The sequence below is a fragment of the Carassius gibelio genome, chromosome B25 (genome assembly GCF_023724105.1).
Source record: "Carassius gibelio isolate Cgi1373 ecotype wild population from Czech Republic chromosome B25, carGib1.2-hapl.c, whole genome shotgun sequence".
NCBI lineage: Eukaryota > Metazoa > Chordata > Actinopteri > Cypriniformes > Cyprinidae > Carassius > Carassius gibelio.
Genome location: NC_068420.1, coordinates 9,860,267 through 9,872,352, shown reverse-complemented (window position 1 = coordinate 9,872,352; position 12,086 = coordinate 9,860,267). Strand labels below are relative to the sequence as shown.

The 12,086-nt window shown below is 35.8% G+C and overlaps 1 protein-coding gene across 1 annotated transcript in view; it reads right to left on the bottom strand.

Moving 5' to 3' along the window:
- The window catches only part of znrf1 (zinc and ring finger 1), a 30,122-nt gene that overhangs the window by 7,722 nt on the left and 10,314 nt on the right, over positions 1-12,086 (bottom strand). Inside the window, exon 2 of the mRNA XM_052597817.1 lies at positions 3,891-3,986. Within this exon, the coding sequence (XP_052453777.1) occupies positions 3,891-3,986 (96 nt within the window). The remainder of the gene's footprint in view (positions 1-3,890; positions 3,987-12,086) is intronic.

The following is a 12,086-nucleotide window of genomic DNA, read 5'->3' as shown; positions in this document are numbered from 1 at the left end:
TGAGGACAGCTTCCTCAATCTCAATCAGTTCAATGCCGGATTCGCACAAAGATTATTCTTGAAAGACGGAGCAGTTCCCTCTTTGTCTGGAGAAGGCGTTGTTTATGGACTACAACAAGTAAGTGTATTTTATTATTTAAGTTGGTGCGTCTAACAGTTTCTGTAACTTATTACACAAAGGGCAACGCCGTTTAGCTTTGTTAACTAGACTTAGTGCAAAAAAATCGAATGCGATTTTCATGCGCATCTCGTCAGTAAAAACGCTCCTGTGACTATAAATTCAACTCCAGCATACGCTCCTGCCCACATGCTTCTCAAAAACTAGTCCAATCGTGTTTCCAGGAGGGCCGGCTGCACTCAGCTGCTGTCGAATCACAACACAGGAACCGCTGGCACAATCACAACTCGTCACGTATTTCTGAAGGGAGGACTTTATAGAACAAGGAAGTCATCAGCCCGTTTTTATGACAGTGAAAACAGCAGTATACAGATAGGTGAATTGTGTAAAAAATACTGTGTTTTTTTTACACGCGAAACATGAACACATGTTATATTGCACACTGTAAACACAATCAAAGCTTCAAAAAAGCGCGCAAAACGGGACCTTTAAAATCTAAAAAACATTTATTAAAACAATTTAGCAAAAATACCATAATGCCTGTTTCACTCCATCTGTAGTGTGTATGCTTTCACACAGGAAGCGCCGATGACGTGTTATCTTTGTTATTGGGCGCGCCAGAAAACACGTCAGCAGCGTCATACGTCATAAGCGCGGCGAACCAGCTCACATCAGACCCGGAAGAGATGACAATGCTGAATAAAGTCGTAGTTTTTGATATTTTTGGACCAAAATGTATTTTCGATGCTTCAACAAATTCTAACTGACCCTCTGATGTCACATGGACTACTTTGATGATGTTTCTCTTACCTTTCTGGACATGGGCAGTATACCGTACACACAGCTTCAATGGAGGGACTGAGAGCTCCCGGGCTAAATCTAAAATATCTTGAACTGTGTTCCGAAGATAAACAGAGGTTTTACGGGTTTGGAACGACATGAGGGTGAGTTATTAATGACATCATTTTAAAATTTGGGTGAACTAACCCTTTAAATAATACTTAAATCTCTAATTTAAAGTCCTTGCACACTCACTCTGAAATTTTCATATGCGTTTTTTTGTTTTGTATATCCTGATTTAAAATAATAGGAAAAAATAAACAAAATCACCTGAAACAAGTAACGTCACATAACAGATAAAGCTATTCAGTAATGAGTATTAAAGTTGTTCTTCATTTTTTTATGTGCTATTTTCTAAAAGTGTCAAGTCAAGTTTTACTACTGCATTCAGTCCCTTTACAGTGACAGCTGTAAACTCTGAGATAATTTATTTAATTCAATATATATATATATATATATATGTTATTATATATTCATTTATTATACTGTATATACACTGTACTTCTCTTACAGTACAGTTACTTTTTACAGTGTTTCACCAAACATACTAAAACTAAACACTAAACAAGTGAATGAGTTTTTCACTTGGTAACTGATCCAGTGAACAAGTTGTTCCTTAGGTCAACCCTCCAACGGACTGACTGAATGAGAGGTTAACTCTCTATTTATTTGGACTGTTTCATATCAGAATACTTTGGACATTTCAATAAAAAGTAGTGCTGTATTTTGTAGATGACAACACAATATAATAACTATCTATTATTTTGTGACTGCCATCTCCTCTGGGGTGAAACATGTATTAGTTCAGGGTTAGTCCAATGTGACTTCTAGCATTAGGGTTACATCTAGGGTTATTCCCTGCCTGGATCAATACAGACTGGGGTGGATAAGAGTTCACATGGACATGGAGGGCTAGCAGGCACAAACCACAGTGTCAAAAGGCAAGCAAAGTGTAGTGCATTCACAGACAGCGGCTTTTACAGTGAGCAGATCTGCTGACGTGTGACTGTCACTGGCTGCAGCTGACAATGGGACAGAGTGCATTGTGGGAAATAAGATTAACTCTTCTGTGTTCTGGTCTGGTAATGTCACTAACTTGAACATGGTGGGGTCAGTAAGTGGAAAAACGACTGGTATTAACATGCATAACCGGTATTAATTTTCTTTTAAAGGTGCCTGTACATTTAAAAGCCTTGCTTTCACTTAGTAATTATTGACATGTAACCCAAAAGGCATTAAATGAATGTTTATGTGAAGACAGATCAGATGCATAGATGCGGGTCACCTTTAGCTCTGTCAGGGTTGGACAGTTGTCCCTCAGTCAGGTAGCTGTCAGTCAGATGTCCATCTAACCCAAAACAGCTGTTACAAGCAGAGACTACGCATGTCATCGGGTCACTACAGCTAAAGTCATGGGTGCTATGTTCCCACAAAGCTGCACTTGACTGATCCAAAAGCTCACACAATAGATAGTGAGCTAGTGTTGCTTGTCAGTGTATTGCATCACTTTTTAAATTATTCAGATATATAAAAAAAAAAAACTTGTTTAGACTTAGAAAATAAAATACAATTAATAAAAAGCATACAAAATTATTTCAAACATTTTCATATAAGATAATAGGTTAATGTATTTATTTTATTTATATTAATTTATTTTTGAATGATTAAAATGGCAACTGTTTTCTTAAAAGAAAAATAATTCTGAAAAGATATCTTCATTTTATTTTACGTAATACAATAAAATAAGTTTAGACAGCTGAAAATAATATAATAAAAGAAAAGAAAGAAAATAATACAATTAATTTTTTTACTTTAAAAATGATTAAAATTGCAATTATTTAAATTTTTATCTCATTTTTTTGTATTGAAATATTTATATAAAAACAAATGAATGAACTAAAAAAAGAAATCGAAGATATAAATAATTTTTAATATAATAAAATAGGTTTATAGGTCAAAGATAACATGTTTAGATTTAAATGAATTAGTAGAATCCTCTACAATCCTAGAATGTAGAATTATTGTAATTTTTTTTATAAAGTATAACAATTATAAACTTTGTTAAGATTATAAAAAATCTTGTTTTATATAAGATCAGTTTAAAAATATATTAGAAATGTTCAAAGATGCAATAAGTCAGTTTATTTGAACTTATAGGGCTCAGTTTTAAGTTAATTAACCAAAGCATAAAAGATCAAATGTAATCAGAGTTGACCTTATTCTTAATAAAAACATTTAATTGAGCACAATTCATCAAGGCTCTAAACCTTTTTCTAAAGAAAAGTTCATACAAACTTAAAAAAAATCTGCCTCTGAAACCTTTTATCTGATGTAACCATGGGAAGCATAATATTAATATTTAATATACCCTTACATTTAACATAGGCATGATTGAGGAAAGGATTAAATGAAAACCCAATGGGAAAAAAAAAAATATTGTCCTATTTATTTCCCACTGAACACTCTGTTTTACTCGGATATCCATCATATTACGAAACTTCAATGCGATGCAAATTCAGTAATATCTTTAAGACAAAATGAGAACTGATATCAAACATGGCTTGAGTAGAAATCCATAGAGGAATATTGTGAAAATAATTACTGCAATTCGACGGCCTACAGATGCCTTGAAACTCTTTAGAAGAAAAAAGAGAACGCAAAAAAAGGGTGACAAATGTCATATACATTGACGACCTTGGTTTCCCACGGCAAAACAGAAAGAGAGAGAGAGAGAGAGACCTAGATTAATGGGTCATCTACAGTTCACAGACTCTTTTCAGCACCGGAATGGAGTCACAGACAAGAATGAAGTGGAGAATGAAAATATAAACTGATACAAGGACTCATAAAAGGAGGAAAATAGTGGAGAGGAAAGATACGGAGTTGATGGCTCTGAATAAGAGTGGGCGGGGACAGTGAGGGCGTGTCTTACCGTTGTAGGAGAGGCGTGGCTTGCTCAGACACATGATGAAGTGAACCTCCATCTCATTGGATGCCACTGATTTGGAGCAGACAGGACACTTAAATCCTGGAGAGGAAGAAGGAAACAGTATTGTGAGAACTCGTGAAGCAGTAATAAGCCGGGAAAGGCTGTGGAATGAGCTGTGACAGTGATGCAGCAGTCTGATAACTGCCAATGCCATAATCCTGCGCAACACGTTATGTTTCTATGCATTAGCTTGGCTTTTAGGAACTTCGTTGACACAAAGCTCTTTAAACTTAAACTTATAGTTTACAAATACATACATCAATGTCACTTGTTAACCAATGTCATTATGACATCGACAGCTACATAAGGCTCTTGTTAGTGTTCTTTAGCCTGGGGTTCGTCACGCATATCTTACCTAGCTTCAGACAAACATATGAGTTTAACAGTCCAATAATGCATAAATGGCTGATATTAAAATCCTATATTATTTGAGGCTGTTGAGTTTTTTAGGTTTTTGAAAGACATCTCTTATGCTCACCAAGGCTGCATTAATTTGATTAAGAACACAGTACTAATAGTAATATATGAAAGGTTTTCCATTTTAATATATTTTAAAATCTAATTTATTACTATGATGTCAAAGCTGAATTTTTAACATCATTACTTGAGTGTTCAGAGTAACATTATCTTTCAGAAATCATTTTAATACGCCGATTTGCTTATTATTTTCATTGTTACAACCATTTTTGGTAATTAATCGTTGTATGAAAACTGCGATTTGTTTCAAGATTGTTTAAATAATCAGTTAAAAGAACTGAATTTGAAATATCATTTTGTAATATAAATGTCTTTGCCGTCACTTTTGAGCAACTGAATGCATCTTTGTTGAATATAACTATTATTAATTCTAATGAAAAAAATCTAAAATCTTAAAAATGCATTTGAAAAAAACAACAACTTGTAATATACATTAAAAATAAAACACTTAAAAATTAAAATCGGGTGGTGATCCAATGTACATTGGATAGTCATTGAGAAATTTTACAACAGTGTTATTAAAAAGATTTCCTTCATTCGAGCGCTACATAATTGAGAAAATGCAAATGTACTAGTATATGAAATTAGTTTTGCACAATTGTATATTATTAAATAAAAATATGGCACTTTTATGTCCAAATCCAAGCCTTAATTTCCTATTATTTATATCACTGTGAAAATATTCAAATTTTCCTCTAAATGTTTTGTATTTCAGTGGTGCATCAGATCAACAGTAAAAATGGTCACAGAATGTAACTATGTAATCATATAGTCTGAAGCGCCATATTTCACTTTTGACAGAAATGAAAACAAGGCTGTGAAGAAGGGAACCGCAGTGTGTTCAATGGGTCAGCTGATGAAAAGTCTTTCAGTAAAGCAAAAACTTCTTAAAACAGTTTTTAAGTTGTGAGTTGGCAAAAATGAGGTGATCTAGGGCCTTTTTACAGTGCATGCCATTATAAAAACCGTCTATCCCTCACAGCCTTGTTTTCATCACCGTTAAGTTCATATGAAGTCTAACCTGACTATTTTGTCTTACCAGTCTATTATGCAATAAACCACACCACTAGCATCAAATCAGCACCCAAGGGGAGCTTCCACTAACACCCTGTCCTGTGACATCAACCACAGGCCCGCAGGGGAAGACAGAGAACGAGAGTCCCACAGAGCTGGGCTGAGCCTTCATAAACACAGGCGCAGCAGCAGGTCCTTGAGGCTGTGTTTGGCATCTCACATCCCACCATGAAGCCCACAGGCCTTGTTTTAGACGGATAGCAAAGCCTACTGGCCTTTTCGCATGATTCGTGTCATTGTTTCACAATGCATTGAACTCTAGGGTGAGAGGTGGCAAGTTGTTCCCTAGTAGGCTTTGGTAAATGAATTTACCTTCAAAAACTATAAGAAAACTTGCCACGTCAGCAAGGCTATATAAAACACAGGCTGGTGTGTTTGGGGACTTCCACTGGAGATGGCGCAGGTGTGGTTTTGAAACAGTACTGTACACGAGGGCATGGCCTTGACGAAAAGACTCGAAACCAAGAAAATTATAGCTCTGTACAGAACTTGCAGAACTGGTATAATACAAGTTGCTCTCAGAAGAACTAGGATAGGAAGCTGTTTCACAATTGCCTGGAGAGATTTTTAGAAATTGTAAACATAAGAGAAAAACCTGATTGGATTTCTTCCGAGAGAAGCTCTTTGTGTTCATGATGTGGAACCTTGGTTTGAGGGGAGCACTGTAAAATCTAATTAACAGCAGTTTTACATTATTACAGTGCATATGTTGATAATTATTTAGGGTGAAGACAGGTTTTCTGCCCTGTGGGAGCAGCCTGAAACATAAGCCGCATGAGATCTCTGGTTAACTCTTGAATTTTGTTTTTATATTTTTGTTTTAAATGAGGTATTAAGAAGCAATATCATAAAAGAAAAAAAAAAAAATTCTTTCATGTCTTTAATTATTCAAGCCTGTTTTGCTGAAAAGACTTGGTTATTGGTAGGAAAATTACAAATGACTCAGTAATGCTTTGCATCATATGCATCATTTTCCTGCAAAAGTGTTTTATGGAGTTACATCATAGCAGTACATTTATTAGTAAATGAATTATTATTTCAGCAATCTTTTAATCATTAAGGATGCATTAAATGAATCAATAGTAACAATAAAAACATTTAAAAGGTTACAAAATATTTCTTTTAAATTAAAGAAAACATCAACATTGATATTAATAAGCAAATCTGCATATTAGAATAATTTCTGAAGGATCATGTGACGCTGACAACTGGATTAATGATGATAAAAATTCAGCTTTAATATCACATGAATAATATATTCAAATAGAAAAGTTGTTTTTAAACTGTAACTTATTTATTTACAATTTTAGAGTTTTTACTGTATTTTATAAACTGTACTGTATTTTATTAAAAAAATATTTTATAAAAAATGATAAAATGTTCATTTTTGGGTAAACTTCAGTCAAAGAAAGCAGGTGCAGACAGTCTAATGAACAAAAGTAGCCATGCCAGGAAAAAGAGTGTGAATCCAAACAGTCAGAAAAAACACAGCACAAAGTAAATGTAGGGATGAAGACAGCTCCATCTGTCAATATAACCCAGGTTTGATTCTCTCTGCCTCCTGACTCTTCACGTAACGCACAAATCCCACCTCAGGAACCCATGATGATGCCTGACCCATTTTTCCCTAGGCTGCTATTTTCAGGCGTTCCCTGGGGACAGATGGAGAGAGAGAGAGAGAAAGAGAGAAGGAAAGATGACTGAAGTGGAAAACGGAGGTGTGGAAATCTCTGACAGGGATGTCCCATCTCCGCAGAGGTGTGATTCACTGAAACAAAGCTACTAAAGGGGGGCGACAGGGTTCCATCTGTCAACATGCAGAACTCGAGTCGCACATGTGAGAGAGGCCAACTGTCTTCACTACCGCAAGTATCACATGACGCCCAAAATATCAACAGCAGCTCACCGCAGCAACAAACAGACCAGACGTCTTTCATGGCCAACCGAGATCAAGTCATTAGACTTATTAAACTTATTTGTATACTACATCCGTTGACCTTGTTCAAGATGAATGTTACATTCCTAGAGGTTTTCATGTCACAAATCATATTATTTCACCTTCAAGATGTTCTAAACCTTATAACTCTATAATTTTTTGTTTTGATTGCTGCTTTTCATTTAACAACAATTAATGGGGATTGAAGCTTTCAAGCTTCAAAAAGGGATGGAAAAATATTACAGAAGTGGTCCATGGGACTTGCACACAATTATTAAGGTTTTCTGATTGCTTTTTGTTAGAAACTGACCAAAACTGAAAAATAATTTTTCATTGATAATCTTTCTCCAGTCTTGCTGAGACTGATTCCTTGAGCCAGTCAAATGAACTCAAGTCCAAATAGTGAAAGAATCACTCAAACTAGTTTTGTGAACTCAAACCAGAATTCAGTTGACAAATTATTTAGAGTATAAAGCATATTTAAAGCAACAGAAGTTGCTGTACAATTAATCAAAATCATTTAAAATCATAAAAAGACCAAATTAAACCTGAATATAACAATAAATAACACCACTCTCTAACATAAATGCAGAAGTTAGACGCTATACATAAAGAAAGAAGCTATGCATAAGGGATAAATCCGATTAAAGAGAAGGAAAGAAACAATGAAGTATTTAAGAAAAACAATTTGAATCGGACAGTGTCACTTTTCTCAAAACCTTTGTTGAGAAGATTTTTAGTAACACAAACTTCAGTTTCCCATGACTTCAGAAAGGCTTAAAACAAAGCACACCATTCATATGGACTACTTTTATGGTACTTTACCTTCCTTTGTGCAATTAAAAAAGGTAACAGGTAATGGTTTTGGTAACAATTTATGTTAAGGTGTACTTGTTAGACATGTTACATGTACTTACTATTATAATAACACCAAATCATGCATAACTACATGCAAGTAAACCTAAACCAAACCCTAACAATATAGTAAGTGCATGTAGTTAATTAATACTACTCAGTACATAAATGTATAATTACACAGTAACCACACTTTATTTTACAGTCCTGTTCCACATGTACATAATATGTACTTGTTATACATATTGCAATAAACAATAACTAGGTACTAACTTCAGCCAATGTATTTACCTTATATTACCCACTACATAAGTACATGTGCTGTAACATAAAGTGCACACAAAAAACTCTCTTCATTGTAACTAAATGGAAAACAGTGACTTGTGCAGAGTTTGGATAAATAAATGTAAAAAATAATGGCCTCATTTTCATTGAACTGTGAACTGTCACTTAAATATGCATTCAGATGCCAGGTAGCATGGCTTGAACCTTTGTAAACAGGGTTGGGGGAAGAGTCCATGTAAAAAGGCAAGAATAGGGCCATGGGCCCCTCAGTCAGTGAAATCCTAAAGGCTGCTGGGAAGACCAGCTGCTTGCTCTCACAGTGCGTGGCTTCATTAGACACTCTATTGGTCTTAATGAGCTCTGGCTCAAGTCAGGACATTAATGGGAGACCGAGCGTTTCTAACTTTGTGTATTTGTGGGTAAATTGCTGCTGTTGTGTGTTGTAGGGGGGAAGCTAATGGTCAAAAAGACAATTTAACTTGATTTTTGCCTTGATTAAATTAGGGCTACAACTTAAAAACTCAATTTCTTTCAGTTTGGGAATTCTTGTATACTTGTTTCACTGTATCTCCTTCACTTGGAGCACAAATCAACATCGGTTTCAACTTCTAAAGCAATCCAGGCTTGAGACTCGGAGCGCAGCATCTCACTGTGCCATGTCTCTGCACGCATCTGAAATAGAGCCGTCACGCTCCGCACCTGTTAAAGTGTCCCCTTGCTCTCGTCCTTCGAGCTGACGCGTTCCTCAAGCAGAGCCGACTGCTCCGTCTGATATCTATGCATTTTTGATGATACCTCCGCATAGTTCTTGCTCTGTTCCCCACGGCAGACGATGATGGAGTCAGAAAGCTTAAGGCTGGAATACACATTTATCTTCAATTTACAGTCTGGAGAAGCCAGTATTAGCCACCAATGTAATATACAAATAATGAACTGTGATTCTAAAACAACTGTGGTATAATAGTGATATATTAAAATACAAAAAATATTTGTACAACATTAAAGTATTAATGCATTTTAAATAAATGCAGCCTTGGCGAGTTTAAGAAACAAACAAAAATTTTAAAAATCTAACAAAATGATTGTGTCAGTATCATTAATATATTTCATTTTTTTTTATTTAATTCTGTATAGTTTTGTATGCTTTTATTAACACTAAGAATAACAAACGCAAATTCGCACCTTTGTTTTGATGTGCGATAATAACCCTAGTCAACTCTCAATCAAAGTATTGATCTGTGTCTCTTCACAGGGCGGCTTGAAAGGATCAGTGTTGCCTAAACAGTACTCAAACAAACCACTTGATTACAATGAGGCCGTTTACAGACACCAGCGATGCTTAATCAATCACGAGTCTGTAAAAGACTCCACGATTACATCACAGAACTGCATCGGGAAGGACCCAAAGCACGACTGACAACCAGTTCCAGACGTCTTAAGAAATCCACCAAGTGAGCTGCAGCCTGTAGACAGCTTATCAGAATACACTGATATGAAGCAGACAGGAATATATCTTAATGCTCCAAACTAATGCTATGAAATGCACCACAGCCAAAGACAAACAGGCCAGTGTGCAAGCAGGAAACGGTGCATGACTCAGCAGAAAACCACATACAAAAACAGGTCAAACCATTAAAAAGTGCTAAGCGCCTTAGGACCGACTAGAAACCGCAACTGGCCGGACGACGATGACTTCCTGCGACCATTCATTTGTCATAACGCACTACAGCTTAGCGCGGTACACACATCCATCACTGCAAGCTGAACCATAAGGCTCGGTTTCACTCGGCAGCCTCTTTCATTACAAAATATTGATCTGTAAAATATATAACTACTCTGGGGACATAGTGAACCATCTCTAATGCTGAGGTCCGAGAGCTGGTGTTTAACGTCTCATTGCCATTAAAATCCCCCCCTTTTAGTTAATGCTTGACAAGCAGGGCTAATTTCTCCCAGCCTGACCTTCATTCGGGTTTAGAAAAGGACGACACAGCTGACGCACATCTGCACTGATACAATGGCAGTGCTTCATTGTCTGCTTTTCTTAGGTGAGGTTTCTGCACATTGTCTCTCATACAATGACTCTGACAGCAAACAGAACGAAGAGAGGCCCTTTAAACAGGTACAGGTCTGTGATAGAGAATATCCAGCAACAACAGATTTAGCTCCAACCAAAGAATAAATATTCATCTATTCAAACAGTGTTCGGTAAGCAATGGATGGACATTTATTCTGTAGTTAACTTATTCTTGTAGATAAAAACACATTTGGAGTATACATATATTTGCAATATATTAACAATATATTACATAATAAATTAGTAAACATGATGTATAAGTCTGTATGTATTAAAGACATGAAATATAAAGATACGAATAAATAAAAAAATGAAGGACTTTTTATTTTACGCAACATCTGGAAAAAAATTCTGTCCAAATTGGTTACAGTAATTATCACTAAAAGCAAGCAACATGCTGAATACTATTAAATTATGCACAATTAATCAATTCTGTGATTATGAGGAAAGTGCATTGGATTTAGAAATTTGCTGGTTGGTTTATATATCACTTTCATCGACGGTGTACTTGTATTATTAGTCTAAGAACACTCTGAAAGGAAAGGAGAGAGCAGAGGGGAAAGGGGAGGAGCGCTGGAGGAGTGCGAGACAAGGACGTAAACATGGTGACACAGCACTGTCGAAGGAGAGAAGAGAGCAAGAGAGCAAGTAGACAGCATGACAGCTTCTTTTAAAGCAGTGCCCATCAGGACAGTATTCCTGCATCTGCATGCCGCCTTACAACACGCAGCTTTGCCGTCTGAAGCCTCGGATTCGAGAGCAGACGAGTCAAGGGCATTCCCTGTCACTAGCTGCGAGGGCGTTGTGTATTCGTTTATTCAGCGCTAGTGTGTTTGTGTGTGTGCAAGCGCCTCCATATCCCTCTGTAGGTTATACACAAATATATCAATTTGAAGTGTTTATGCTCTATAATCCCAGAGGAAATCTGAATTGCTCAGCGGCTGCAATTTCACAGCTCAGGAGCCGTTTCATTTACATTGCCTCCACCTCTGATGTTTGTCCTAAAATATTTTACACAAATTAGTTATATAAAAAGGGAGAGAGCTATAAAATGATTGTGAATGATACCACAGATCTGATCATTTGGTCCTAGAAGATTGTGATCAGAAATGCTTGCTACCGATAAGCCAATGATAATAATAATAATAATAATTAAAATTTGATAAAAGTTTTTTTTCAACATAACTATACTACTATTCAAAATTTGGGGTCAGGAAAACTGCATATAAACATATAAATACTTGAATTTAGAAAGATGCATTAAATTGATCAAAAGTGACAGTAAAACCAATGTTACAAAGTCTATTTGAAAAGAAATGTTATTCATCAAAGAATAATAAAAAAAAACGTGTCATGATTTTCCCAAAAATACTAAGGAGCACATCTGTTAAACACCTTGTTTCTTGAAGAGCAAATTGGCATTTTAGAATGATTT